The sequence below is a fragment of the Panicum virgatum genome, chromosome 8K, assembly GCF_016808335.1.
Source record: "Panicum virgatum strain AP13 chromosome 8K, P.virgatum_v5, whole genome shotgun sequence".
In the NCBI taxonomy this organism is placed as follows: domain Eukaryota; kingdom Viridiplantae; phylum Streptophyta; class Magnoliopsida; order Poales; family Poaceae; genus Panicum; species Panicum virgatum.
Window position 1 is genome coordinate 3,707,555 of NC_053143.1, and position 14,517 is coordinate 3,722,071.

At 42.7% G+C, this 14,517-nt stretch overlaps 2 protein-coding genes across 2 annotated transcripts; both read left to right on the plus strand.

Annotated features, from left to right (window-relative positions):
* The first annotated feature begins 7,785 nt into the window (after positions 1-7,785).
* On the plus strand, positions 7,786-8,997 carry LOC120643583 (protein LITTLE ZIPPER 3-like). The gene has a single exon (XM_039919979.1). The coding sequence runs from the start codon at positions 8,449-8,451 to the stop codon at positions 8,698-8,700; it is 252 nt and encodes an 83-aa protein (XP_039775913.1). The 5' UTR covers positions 7,786-8,448; the 3' UTR covers positions 8,701-8,997.
* A 372-nt stretch (positions 8,998-9,369) lies between these two features.
* LOC120643582 lies at positions 9,370-10,096 on the plus strand. The gene has a single exon (XM_039919978.1). The coding sequence runs from the start codon at positions 9,408-9,410 to the stop codon at positions 9,843-9,845; it is 438 nt and encodes a 145-aa protein (XP_039775912.1). The 5' UTR covers positions 9,370-9,407; the 3' UTR covers positions 9,846-10,096.
* Positions 10,097-14,517: the final 4,421 nt, after the last annotated feature.

Consider the following 14,517-nt stretch of genomic DNA (forward strand, 5'->3'; position numbering starts at 1 on the left):
CATAATGTTGATTTGCATTTACTGTCTTGGAGGATGTCTCCCTTTATTTCCGCGGATGCTTGTAATAAGCTGTATTTCTAGGTTGTGACCATGCTTCTCCCCCTCTTATGGGAGTTGAGTGACATTTCACTTCTTTCTGGCACTTTACTTGTAGGAATATTATTTGATGACACTTTTGATGAGTAAAGGCATTTGGCAGGTTATTTGCAATATATGTTCCGAACTATTGATTCAGATATTATTTGTATATACGTGGATATGAGGATCAAATGTGATAACACTCTTCTATAATTTATAATTTCTGGCATTCTCTATATGTGGTATTAATCTTCCCCTAATGCCTAGAATTGTCCTCAAAATGTAGTCAGCATACGGGCTAGTGAATAAATGAATTAATCCCTTATGAGTGATCCAAGACATTTTATGAATGACGGATAAATATCTTGTATGGATCCTCAATGTTCATGGATTTATGCTGTGGTGGTGATATCGGTATGTGTGAAACATAACCGACACACAGATGGGAAATATTTAGCTGAGGCCAGATTCCACGTAATTACTGCTACGGGGGGTGCCGTTATGATTGCAGTAAGACAAATTTGAATTAAATTTACCTTTTGTAAGACATCATGATGCCAACATGATGTTGGTGATTTGTAATTCTATGATAATGGTCTGTCAATTAATCTCTTGATAAGAGATTTGGCTAATCCATTTTATGTATGTATATATGATATAAAAATGTTCCACATTAATGCCTAGAGCCATACAATAATAATTGAAGGCTTTTGAGGAGAGTTTAGCGGCATTATCGATCCTGATGATTTGAGCAATGAATCATGCAGAGGCATGATTTTAATGTGGATAACAGAAACAAATGGGACCGTCTAGTTGATGCATCAATAAGTACTATGAAGTACCAATATGGTCCGGCTAATGGATGAATTGACCACTGCTTGAATGCGTCCAAGGAATTGTAGCGGTTCAACCTTGATCTTAAGAAAAGAGGTTCTTAAGATTAATTTTCTCATGGCACATGCAGTGCATACAAAATCTGAAGATTTGGAAAATTTTGAATTATTTATGTGGTGACCAATTGAATTGCTAATAATTTTAACGTCATCCAAATTTTAGGATGACTAAGGCGATGATGCCTTATCTTGATGATATCAAGATTCTAAAAATTATCTTGTACGCAACATTTTACGAGTTTGATGTATGTAATACAATCTCGTGGATATAGAAGGAATTCTTTCAAGCATTTTGCTTGATATATCTGCTGATTTATGATGAATTGATATTCATTATTGTTGCCATTATATGGTTTCATATGGAAACCATTCTGACAGATATCTCTATAACTCAATAGGGAGAATTAATATGGTTCGACCAAAACCAATGATAATATCGCATCATGCGATTTGTGTGAAATTTTCTTTACTCTTGTGAGAGTTTGGAAGTATTTAATTTCCCTAAGTATAGTATTAGTGGGACCAGTTCAACTAAATAGATTCCTTCTTCATTTGGATTGTTTCTATGGGATAATCCTTGACAACAAATATTTACGACACAATATGAATATGGCTAGGTAATCAAGTTGCTGGAAATTATGGAGATTAAGTTTTCTCCAAATATGTCGTTGAATTGAAATTCCACGACCATATCGTCAGTGCTCAATAGGTTGTTCCACATAGTGGGATCTCCTCATTATTTTGTTCTGTAGAACATTTTCATTGTGTTCCGTAGGAACATTTTGGAGTAACTATTGTTAGTAGGTCTTCCCTTGAACTTGTTTTACCAATGGATTTCAAGAATAAGTCAACCAAATATCTAGCGGTGTTGCATTTTTAGTGATGTGATTGTGACAATCACAATGTTTGACAAACTTGAAAGTTGTCATATTGAGTATTTTTCTAAAAATGCTTTTGCCTTTGTTAGGACCCTTATATTTGTGATATTCCTTGGTGTTTCCTATGAATTTCATGCCACTAAATTTCATTTTTTGTATTCTGATCATTGAATTTATTTTCTGATAGTAGTGCTGAGCCCTGCGGGGCGTAGTTGATGGTTCTTTGTTAAGAGCGCATCATATTTTTCTACCTATAGTAGGTCATATATGAGATCAGAATATTTGGCATTGCTATGCCGAAGGTATTGCTGTTGCAATTACCTATTTGAAAAAGACATCATCTATATTTTGATCACAAATTTGAAGCTTGCAACAAATTTTGGGTACTGCAGAATTGAATTCTGCAAAAAATTTTAGTTCATAAGGTGAAGTGGGGACCACTTGCACCATGCTTCTAAAAAAATAATTGCCCTATGTTTTATAACATTATTTGAGTGCAACCCAAAGTTTGTGTGGATTTTTGTTTTTTTAATATCTTGAGATATGAGTACATATGATTTCTCAAAAAATAACGTGGTTATTTGGTTGTTGCTGAAACATAGGCTAGTGTATAGGTTCATTGATGCCGTCAATAAAACTTTTGTTGTTAGCAATATTTTGATAAGTATAGTCCAGGACAGATAGTTGTGACTATCAGATGTAGTTTAGTGAAATCCTTCTTGACTAGATGAGCCATTTTTTTACATGAAATGTCATGTATATTATTAATTTTCTGTGGTAAATTAAAATTTATGTGTGTAAATTTAAGCAAAATAGTGAAACAAGATGATTCTTGAATCATAGTTTAAGGTATAGTGATTTGAATAGTGTAACTATTTTTATGATATTCCTGCAGGAATAAATGACTTGATAGTGTTAATATATACAAATTTAATTGTATAGAATATTTTGGATATACACATTATAGGTAGTCATCATAAGATGTAGACCTTTAATAATGGGCAAGTAACTTGCTGCCTAAAAGCATGATCTCAGGGCAAATAAATTCTTAAAGAACTTATTGCAGCCGATGCTTAGGTCTCCATTACCTTGTGTTTTTTTCCAAAATTGATTTATATACCTTAATTTGAATTTTACATATTGCTACATGATGTAGAATGTAAATTATGTGCTAAATTGATAGTAATTTAAATAAAATAAATAGCACATGAAAAGATTGTTCAAATAATTTGCATAATCAATGTGAAATCTGCGGATCACATATGTTTAATTACTGCGGTAATTGTAAAATCTATATTAGGATGGTACTTAGAATCTGAACCTGATGGTTTAGATAGATATTTACAATAATTATGCAAATTCGGAATAGTCTAAGGACTAAAACAGAACAATCTAAGGCCTCAAATAAAATATATAGAACAAAAATATGCTAAAAACATAAATAGATAAAGTTCTAGGGGCCTCATAGTGATTTTGTAGAGGAATTGAGGGGGGCGGGTCGGCTTGGGCCGCCTGTAGGCGGCTCGGCTCGCGTTTTTTTTTTATATTTTTTAAAATCATTTTTTATAGAAATATATTTTCAGTTTCACAATTTACATGTTTATACCCCTACCGCCCGGCAGGGGGGCGGCAGGGGGCCTACCGCCCGTCTGCGGGGCGGGCGGCCCCCTACCGCCCCCCTGCCGGGCGGTAGGGGCTTATATGTAATTAAAATTTGTGTTTTATCACATGGAGGCCCCTACTGCCCGGCAGGGGGGCCGCAGACTCCCCCCAATATAAAAGCCGAGGTCCCCCCACCTGCATTTGCAGCAAACAACATCCATAGACGGAAAAAGGAGAGACGTGGAGTGAGGGAGGGAGTTGCAACAGCGAAGCCATGAAAATTCATGTAAAGGGGGACAAACATCCATGAAAATCCTCCAAAATCGGAGGCAGTCATTGCCTTATGCTGCAATATTTAGAAACAAGTTTAATATTATATTTCACTATCCAAAACTTAATTCTATTTTAATAAGTCTGTAATAAACTTAAATTTTAATACTGAACTGAAATTTTAATACTATAGCATTAATTAAATTAAATTGTTTTACAATATTAATGGATTCATACGTAACTTATCTGCGGATCACAAGTGCGGAATCCGGCAGGGCTTCGCTGTTGCAACTCCCTCCCTCACCCCACGTCTCTCCTTTTCCCTCTATGGACGTTGTTTGCTGCAAATGCAGGTGTGGGGGGACCTCGGCTTTTATATTGGGGGAGCTTGCCGCCCCCTGCCGGGCGGTAGGGGGCTCCATGCGATAAAACACAAATTTAATTACATATAGGCCCCTACCGCCCGGCAGGAGGGCGGCAGGGGGCGACCGCCCCGCAGACGGACGGTAGGCCCCGGGGTATAAACCTGTAAATTGTGAAACCGAAAATATATTTCTGTAAAAAACGATTTTGAAAAATATAAAAATAAAAAAACGCGCTCGGCTCGGCTAGGCCTGTGGGCCGATTCGGCCCCTTTGGCCCAGGCAGTTTGGCCTGTTGGCCCGTGTCTAAGGGTGAGGGGGCGGTTAGGGTTGCCCTGACCCGTCGCCCGCCCCTTGAGCGCCGCCTCCTGGTGGATGCGCCGTCGCCGCCAGTGTGTGCCGTCGCTGGCGCGCCTTGCCGGTGCCGTCGACGATGCGCGGCGCTGCCGCGCCATTCCGGCCTCCGTGCGCCGCCGTTGGCCGGCCGCCGTCCTTCCTGTGCGCCGCCACGAGGTACTACCTCTCTGCCCCACTTTCTTGGGCCGTCCGGCCCCCATGTGCGCCGGGTGATGCCAGTCGCCCGCCATGCCAGGGCGGCGTGCCATGGGTGGGTGAGGGGGTGCTGTGTTTGACTCGCGGCCGCCGATGGCGAGAATGTGGTCGTGGAGGAAATCCGGCCGAGGGCGGCGCCACCGTTGGTGGTGGAGGTGCTGGCACCGCGGATGCGGGCGCCGCCGCCGATGGCGGTATCGCGGGCGTTGCCGTGCGTGGAGTTGTGGGCGCCGAGGGTGCCCTTGTTGATGAAACAGCGGGCGCCGCTGGCGCCATGGCCGGTGGAGGAGGAGGTTCAGGCGTCGTTGGTGCCTTCGCCGGTCCACTGGTGGTGTGCCGCCAAGGGCGTCGATTAAGTGCGGGCCTCGGCCACCATGGAAATGGCGGCCATGGTGGTGACGGTGTCCTGTGAGACGCCGGCCATGGAGGATAAAGGAATGGCTTCCTTTCCTCTGGAAGTGACGACATCAACAACGACCAGTGCAGTCGGCAAGAGGGAGAACGAGGAATCCGTTCTCCTGTGCAAAGAAATGTAAGATTGTAGTGTACTCTTACTTGTTGAAGTTTAGGCCTCGTGGCCTCTGTTCTATCTTTTTTCTTTGCGTTGCATGAGTTCTCGTCGAATTCGTGAGGTCGACAGCCCTCCGGTGTGCGTGTTCTCATCGAGTTTCCTGTTGCTTTCTTCTTGCATGAACTCGGCGAGTTCTTTTTCGTTATGGGCGAGATGGCCGATCGAGAGCAGTCACGTGACTGATAACGTGTTAAGAATAAAAGTGAAAGAGAGAAAGAGATTGATGGATTGATTGATAGATATTACAGTTTATATACAAGACCAACGAAGCCCGAAGGAACATGTCCATTCGGTATGGCCCTTTTGGGTGGTCTTCTCGGGATGGCTGGTTTCTTCGGAGTGGTCCCTTCATAAATTACTAATTAACTAATTATAACACTTTATCACTAATCTAATTTTCTTCACAACAATAGTTAACTCTGAGGAAGTGCTGAGCTGACATTCCCGGCTAGTATTCGCTCCAATTCCGTGACTTTTCATTCTATCCTTCTCTATAGTATAAAAAAGAGCAGTGGGAATATCAAATATATCATCCTTTTTACCTTGTGCATTTGTGCAAGCAGCAACCTTTCGGAGGAAGAAAAAAAATACACTAGAAAGAATGGGCTGGCTGGCTGGCTGACAGCAACTGCAGTTCATCCTATCATCATGGTTGCTCTGCTCTGCTAAATTTCTGGGGTCAACAAGTCAAGTCAGATAAACAATTCAAATCTTACTGAGGCCCCGTTTAGATCCCAAAAACTCCCACAAAAACCAAACTTTTCATCACATCTCTATCACATCGAAACATTAAATGTAGCAAATGATCCATGCATGGAGTACTAAATGTAGATAAATAAAAAAACTAATTGCATAGTTTTGATGTACGTTGCGAGACGAATCTTTTGAGGCTAGTTAGGTCATGGTAGGACAATATCTACCACAAACAAACGAAAAGTGCTACAGTGTGGTATATTGTTTTTTTCCTGTCGCTACAGTGCTTTCCAAGGGAACTAAACACAGCCTTTCCAAGGGAACTAAACACAGCCTGAAATGGACTATCAGATCAAAGAAAGAGTGGATCCAGCAATAGACCTTGTTTAGATCCCAAAATTTTTTCAGCACTAATTATGAGTATTAAATGTGGATAACTGACAAAATCTATTCCATAACCCTAGGTGTAATTGCGAGATGAATTTTTTAAGCCTAATTGGACCATTATTAGACAATGTCATACTACAGTAAACAACCTCTAATGATATATTAATGATTCGTCTCACGATTTAATGTCCATCCATGTAATTAGTTTTATAATTAAATCATGTTTAGTCTTCTAATCTTCCATTGAAATTGCTACAGTGAAATTCGTCCAAAAATTTACTAGATCCAAACACAAGATTTATAATTTGAGTTAACTAATCTTCATTTTTATAATTTGAGTGTTTTGGGCAACAAAACATCTGAGTGTAACGTAGACACGCTCTTTGGGCTCTGTTCGGCTGGTTGTGGCTGACTGGCTGGTGGCTGGTGACTAGTGTTGATTTGATGTGAGAAAAAAACACTGCTGTTAGTTTCCAGCAGAACAGAATAAGAGAAGAGTCAAGGTTTTACCTAGCGGTGTTCTCTGTTACTCTAATCTAAACGAGAGATAAGAACACGGTGAATTTAGACTTATTGAAAGTCATCTGGAACATCAACACGTTCCAAAAAAATTACTTTGATCACTAAATTTTTACTTTAAAAAACTTATAACATATAGTCAAAATATATTTTTTATAAAACTACATTTCAAGATAAATCTATTTATATCGCTTTATATTTTCAAAGTTAACTCAAAAAATTTTATTTATAGTTAAAGTTTAAAATATTTGCTTAAAACAACTTTCTTTTTTAATAAGAGGGAGTATATTTTTCACAATTCTTGGCAGTGAAGTGATGTGACACCATCATGAAGGATTGAAGGAGGTGGATAGATATGGGTTCCCTCGCTCAGCAGTAATAACGGGGCAGTTGACTGAAGCTGAGATGGGTATATGGGATGGCCATCATTCGCTGATGCCTCGGGACAGGGAGAGATCCGTTGCAGGATCAGCAAGAACATTTGAGTTGACAGCCTGAGTACTCTACGCACTCTGCACTTTGCAGTACTTTGCTAGGGCTGTGGGGGCTGTTCGGCTGATCCAATGAATATTATTATGTGAGAGAAAATAAGCCGAGATAAGCCAAAATTAGATCAGCCGAATAGCCCCGTTTAGATCTCTGGAAAAGGTGGAAGAAAAAGTCGCATCGGATACTGTAGCACACTGTAGCATTTTTTGTTTTTTTTGGTAAATATTGTCCTACCATGACCTAACTAAGCTCAAAAAATTCGTCTCGCAACGTACATCAAAACTATACAATTAATTTTTTTATTTATCTACATTTAGTACTCCATGCATGAGTCATTTGCTATATTTAATATTTCGATGTGATGGAGATGTAATGTAAAATTTAGAGTTTTTTGAGATCTAAACACACCCTAGATGTAATCGAGTGCAGAGGTTAAATGCCCATTGACCTTTTGACACCGGGCTTACCTTGTCTACTCGCTCGGGGAGAGAGAGAAGAAGCGGCAAAGCCGCGAAGGAAAGAACAAGAGACTGACAAGACCGAGGAGGAAGAACATGATGATGGCGTATCTTTGGACCTTCTTCCCTGGACTGCGTCATCAATTCATCTCCATCTATTAGAGTTCTCAATTTGTTGACAGCTAGCCTAGCCACCACACTCACCCGGACTCTAGTCTGCAGCTGCAGCTGCAGGAGGATGATAGATGACGCACAGGCACAGCATTGACCATGAACATAGTCTCTGGTTCTCCATTGAGGAGGAGCTCGAGGGCCAGCTATAAATAGCCACCCACGCCACGCATACTTGAGCGCAGCACAGCGGAACATACCCCCCTACACATCATCTGCATTTGAAGGCTAACCGCGCGCTTCAGGCTTCAGAGAGAGGTGCTTGAAACTCTGCAGAGCGCTCTCTTGAAATCCTCCTCCGTTTCTTGTTTATTTCAAGTTGAGGTTTCGTTTAAATTTGGATCTTGCACGTTCCGACATACAAATGCATTCATAACCCTCTTCTTTCTCTCTGCAATTTTGGCACTGTTCATACGCTCGTACTAATAATACTTCAATCATGTGACACATGTGTTTTCTGAACCTTATTTTTGTGGTTTCGGATGCATGTGTGCAGTGCAGATCGGCAAGAAGGCGGCGGGATAGATGGATCGGGTGAACTCGAACCTGTGCCTGGAGAACCTGCGCATGATGCACGCGAACGAGCGGCTGCGGCGGAAGGTGCAGCAGCTGGACCAGGAGAACAAGGCCCTCCTCGCCGAGCTCAAGCGCAAGCAGCAGCTCGCCGCCGGGGCGCCGGCGGCGACGTCCCAGGACGCCCCTGCCGCCGGTTCCGGCGGCGGCCACCCTGCCGCCGGCAATAGCTCGAAGGCGGCCGGCAAGCAGCAGCCCAAGTGAAGTGATGACCATCCAGATGACGTGGAGGCCGCACTTGTGTCTTTTGTTTGTGATTACTAGTACTGCTAGGTTGCTAGTTACTCGTATTGTGTAGGCATGGTTAGTTAACTTGTACTGGTACTAGTAGTAGTAGTAGTGCATGTAGGTGATGAGGGAAGTTGGTTCTAGCTAGCTAGATAGAACTGATGATGAACCTGCAGTGGTAGCAGCATTTTGTGCTGTTTGTCAGCAGTGATGAAACTGCTCTACATACGCTTGAATTGTTTGTTTGAACGCTTTGTTATCACAGTTCTCCAAGGAGTATGATGATAGAACCAAGTCCAAACAGAAGCGTCCATGCCAGTGCCATTTGGATTGTACACGTCTATCTGCCTCATGAATTGACTTTTTTTTTTATCGTCGAACGAAGAACTCTGGGATTACACTGCTAGTAGTATACTAGTTAATAATAAGCTGGCTCAAATCTGGGGCTTTGATTAACATAAGAAAGTACTAGGAAAAGTATGGGAATTAGGCAGCCTACTCTACCGAGTCACAGTTTTGTCAGTATCATCCTCGGCTACACATTTTCCCAACCATCTTTACCAAGATCGCAGAACAATCTCACCCACCCTGATCAGGCACGTGCAAGCAGAGCTTCATCATCATATATACCCCCAGCGCACTGAGACCATGTCACGAGCAGGAGAGAGCGCGGTAATCACAACATGGCGCTGCGATTGGAGGCGAAGGGCATCACGGCGACCGACCACGACGCCGGCCGGCCGGCGGCGGTCGTCGACGTCGACGAGGACGAGCTGTTCGAGCTCGACATCGCCCTCCTCGACGGCCGCGGCGACGGCTGCGGTGACCGCGGCCGCCGCTCTGCCGCCGCTGCAGGCGACGACGACGACGACGCTGGTGGGCACGCCCTGCTGGCCAACTGCCTGCTGCCGGTGCGCTCGGTGAGCAACGCGGTGCCGGTCGCGGCCAGCAGCGTGCTGTCGTCGTCGTACCCCTACTCCGGCTACCACAGCTCGCGGAGGCTCATCTTCACCGCCGGCGGCGGCAGGAGGTTTCTTGGACGGTCGGCGGGGAGTTCGGCGAGGTTGTGCTTCACCGGCAGAGGATTCGAGACCACGGGGAACTATTTTCAGAGATACTGACTGAGCAAGAGTTTCTATGGGCCGTGGGCCCAGTGGCTTAAGCCCAAAGCCTTCATTTTCGGCCTAATATCCATCTCTGTACTCATTTGTGGCCTGGTCGTAGCGTGGTGAGAATAAATAACTTTGTGTATACTCCTTACCATGTTTGCGCAATCAGTGAGATAAAAGCAGGGGTGGCCACGTCTGTTTCTTGCTCTAAGAACCTGCTTATTCGAGAAAATAAAAAAGCAGGAGTGGCAAGTTTCAGGGAAGCAGAAGTCGTCCATGAGAGCAGAAAGTAAAATGGAGAAGCTCATAGTTTGGCTAAGAGTAATTTAGTAGGTCGTCATGTTTGTTGTTATCTCCTTCTAATGGAGTTTGTACCGATCAACATGATATATGAATAAAAGTGGGACAATTGTCAAAATAAAAAACTCCGTGTAATGGATTTTCATAGATGAAAGGAAAGTACGTTCGTTCACAAAAATAAAGGGGAAAGACGAAAGGAAGTATAACTTCGACTCTTCGAGCAATATAAAAGGTTCGAATCTTCTTAACAAAAATCACTCGAATTTATTAAACTCTTTTTTGTTTCAAGTATAATAAGATTCTAAAAGAAAGCTTGCATATTAGGATTTGAGGTGAACCATAGATTCGTGATTAAATATATTCATAGCTTAGCCACGCATCAATTATTGTATTGATATGCAAATGATAGGTCCCTTCCACCTCTTTTGAGACTAATTCCCATGGAGATATGCATTACAAATAAATGCAATAAAATGTCTTAAAACATTGATTTCACTATTATTCATCAACTAGCCATGATTAAGGATAAGATATTCAAGGCAGCTACGCCGATATTAGTTCTTCCCAACAGTGTTGGAACCGTAAAACCTGAGAAACAAAATACACATCATATGTCATATTAATACAAAATAGATGAAAGCATGCAATCCTAAACTTTTAATTGTAGGTCATTTTGACAAATCTAGATACATAACTTTTTCTATGTATTCATAATTATTTAATTATGTCGTATCATTATTGAAGTGCTAGGAAACCATAATTTTAATTATACCTCTAAGTGTATAACAGAATCTATTTATTTAAATTTACCAAACAAACCTACAATTTAAAATGGAAGGAGTACATGCCGGTAAAGAATTGAAAGATAAATTGTATTAAGTACTTACTTCCACATTGGTTTCTGGCTGGCACTGGCTGGTCACAGTCGCGAGCAAGACGAAGAATCTTCTTACTCACGCTTACTGTCTTCTCCTCTTCAATAGTGAGGATGTGGCAGATGCAAGCCATGTCAGCATGGTCCACGGCGACACGACAAGAAGGATTTGGGCGGACATAGTCTCCAGGAATTTTGATGGTGAACCTGCATTTCTGCAGAACCAACTCTTCTCGGCGTAGCAATCTGGCTCGCCCCAAGCTTGACGTGCTGCTGCAAACATGATAAAAACTAGAGCAAAGGCCAGAAGTCCAAGGGTTGCTTTCGTAGCCATTGTGTACAAGTATGTTGTGGGTGTTGCTATGGCCAAGTTTTGCTTCTATGGTTGCCAGCGTCTTCTATGTATCTTACATGTATTGCAGCAGTGTATTTATAGCATGTTAGAATGTGAGGCTAACTATGATGTACTCTATGGATGCAGCAATCTGCAAGTTAATACTTTTTATTTCCATAAAAAAGGTTGATACTACTGCATTAAAGTTCGAGTGACGGACGGAGAGGGCATAAATGTTAGGAATCTTTGAAGAATTGCGAATACCGAACCTCTCGGTCATGAGAGGAAAATAAACGTTTAGAAATATTTGAGCGATTGCGGATACCTCATCCAAAATTTGAGTCATGAAAACAAAATAAATGACCAGAAATCGTGGTACCAAACTGTGGTATTCTAGCACTTCGATAAAGATGAAGGTAAAAATGATCTTGATATCTTTTTATCAATCAACTATCAAACTCGTAAATCATTTAATTTTGTACATCAGCTCACAATCTCAACACGATTTTGCATCAGTCAACTGTTAACAGAGGCTTTGGTCCTATCCATCCTCAACTGTTAACAGAAGAGTTGTTAAAAAAAACTGTTAACAGAAGCTGGTGTGATAGAATGGGCCGAGTAAGCCCAAAAGCCCCGAAACGCTTCTGGCCCATCAAGCAATACTCAGCCCAATAGCACAACTCCCCATCGGCCCAGCATATATAAGCAAGCTCCCATCCCAAACCCTAACTCTATTCGATCCCTCATTCCCTCTTCACCCAGCCGCAGGGGCCAGGCAGGCGGCGGCCTCCACCACTCGGTCCCCCATCCCGCTCCTCCCCCATTTCTTCTTAGTTTTCTCTCTCGATCCAGAAGAAGAGCAAGCCGCCGCCTCCACTGGATCACCAAGACCACACCTGTCCCTGCTTTTCTCGTGTGTGTGTTTCGGAACCTTACTAGAAATGCAAGCGGCTTTGCCGCGTATGGCCATGTTTTGTCTGTTTAGAGTGCAGATGGGTGTGTCAGTCATCGAATTATGATTAATTATGCTTGCTTTCAGATTATTGATTAACTAAATAAGTATGAGGTTACTGTACTTAGTGAGAAATTGTAAAGACAGCATGTTTGCTTACAACCTTGGTGTTATAGAAAGTAATATAATATAGTATGTCTCAGCCGAAGCAGTAAAATCACACCATGTTGCTTACAACTTTGATGTCGCAGAAACTAAAATAGTAAGGCTCAGCAGAGGCACTGTACTTAATATTTGTCCCTTCCTAAAAAAAAACTTAATATTTGTTCCCAAAAAATAGTTATCATTATCAATGTTATTCTATGGTGCCTACAAATATTCTGGGTGTCGAAAGCATTTTTTTCGATCAAAAGAAAGGTAAGAGCATCAGTTAGCCAAATTATATCCAAAAGTACAAGCAAAAGCAGCGGTTCAGATTGGCGTGTCCTCAATTGATATAGGTAAGGATATATTAGCAGAGGGAAGTTGAATCAAAGTGACATGGTGGAGCACGAAGCAAAGGTCTGCACGTATGAGAAAAGGGACAAAGTTAGCGCAATCGAAGGAAGAAGGTGAGGGTAACGGGCAGTGCATATGAGCGAAGCTGAGCTAGAGCTCGTCTGCCTCCATTCTTTGTGTGGCTCTGTAGGCGCAGCGTGCGAGGTGCCGGAGCAGTAAACGTTCGCGCAGCCGAGCTTGCAGGGGTCGCTGGAGCACTCGCCCGCGCCGAGATGGCCGGGATTCAAGCGGGCGGAATGGCCGCGGACGCATCCCGCTTGCGGCGGGGTCGCCGTGGACGCTGGGGAGGGAGGCTAGGGTCGCAGGGGCTGCTGGGACGCCGGTATGGCAGCGACCCGAGCGTTCGAGTTCACCGCGGCCGCACCCCGCTTGCGAGGGTCGCCGGAGCCGCGGGGCAGTCAACCGCGCCGGAGCAGTAGAGGTGGAGGCGGGCGTCGGCAAGGGGAGGCGTAGCACTATGAGCGGATGGGGAGCGCAGTAGGGATGAAGGAAGAGGGTAAAAAATGCTTTCCTCTTCTAGCTGGAACCCGGAGAGTTCACGAAGGCATTAGAACCGGGTATACAGATAAGCCACGTTGAAGGGCCAGATGACGTCTGTTTTCAATCCAACGCTGGAGGAAAAAATAGGTGACGTGGCTCAATCAAATGCTCTGGTTTGGTGCAAGAATCGTATGTAGAGATTTCGGCAAATATATATTTCGTCTAATGGTTGGACGAAATATATTTTCGTCCATCTAGAGGATGAAATTTTTGTATTCTGTCCGTTTGGAAGACAAAATCGGCAAATTTCATCGGCTGGGTGGACGAAATTTAAATTTCGCCTGCTGGGCAGACGGTACAGATCTAGTTCTAGAATTCTTCATATTAGGAGTATTAATCCAAAATTACCATAAAAATCATATTAAAAAAATAAAAATTCCAATTCATCACCCTTCGCGGCAATATTCCGGCGCGGCATGGCCACAGGCGAAGGTGGCTCTGTATCTCTTCCCCCGTGAGCCCTTCCTCCCACATTTTTTTAGGCAAAGGATAAAATCGGTCTACAATTAATATCCACATAGTGGATATATACATTCAAAATGAACACAAGAGTTCGTAGACTACAAACCTCAAATGAGGGGATAAAAATACAAGAAACAAAACTTTAAAACAAAGAAAAAAAACTAAAAGACTAAGGTTTAGTCTTCTTCTTCATTTGAAACGCGAACGAAGAAGAAAAATGAATGCCATCACTTCCAGCGAGGATCGCGAGGCCTCGACCCACGCATCCCGTGCTCACAATTCATGACCTGATGGAAAGGTGAATACTCTGAATGGGTGAAACATGCATGGCCAATTCAGCAGATGTGATTATTTGGCATTGTTCTCTCGCCAATAGCACTGCTGCAATAAAGAGATCAGAGTTTATGCGTGTGTATCAAAGAAGGCAAGCTTCATGAAGCAGTGGTTGGTCCATTTTTGTGTGGAATTTTTTTTAGGAAAGGATAGGCACATATTTAAATGAATAACCAGTACATTCTTGTGTTATGTTCTCTCTTCTGGTCCATAGAAGTGCAGATGGAGCACAACACGTCAACACCAGTGCTGCAAGCTGAGGGGGATAAATCATGTTTTCCATTTTTTCCCCATGAGAGGTAAAACATTTCATCTTGATTGAAGGAGAGAT

Bases quoted from the DNA above. Each gene is read 5' to 3' on its own strand.
- LOC120643582 (XM_039919978.1), top strand. From the start codon at position 9,408: ATGGCGCTGCGATTGGAGGCGAAGGGCATCACGGCGACCGACCACGAC.
- LOC120643583 (XM_039919979.1), top strand. From the start codon at position 8,449: ATGGATCGGGTGAACTCGAACCTGTGCCTGGAGAACCTGCGCATGATG.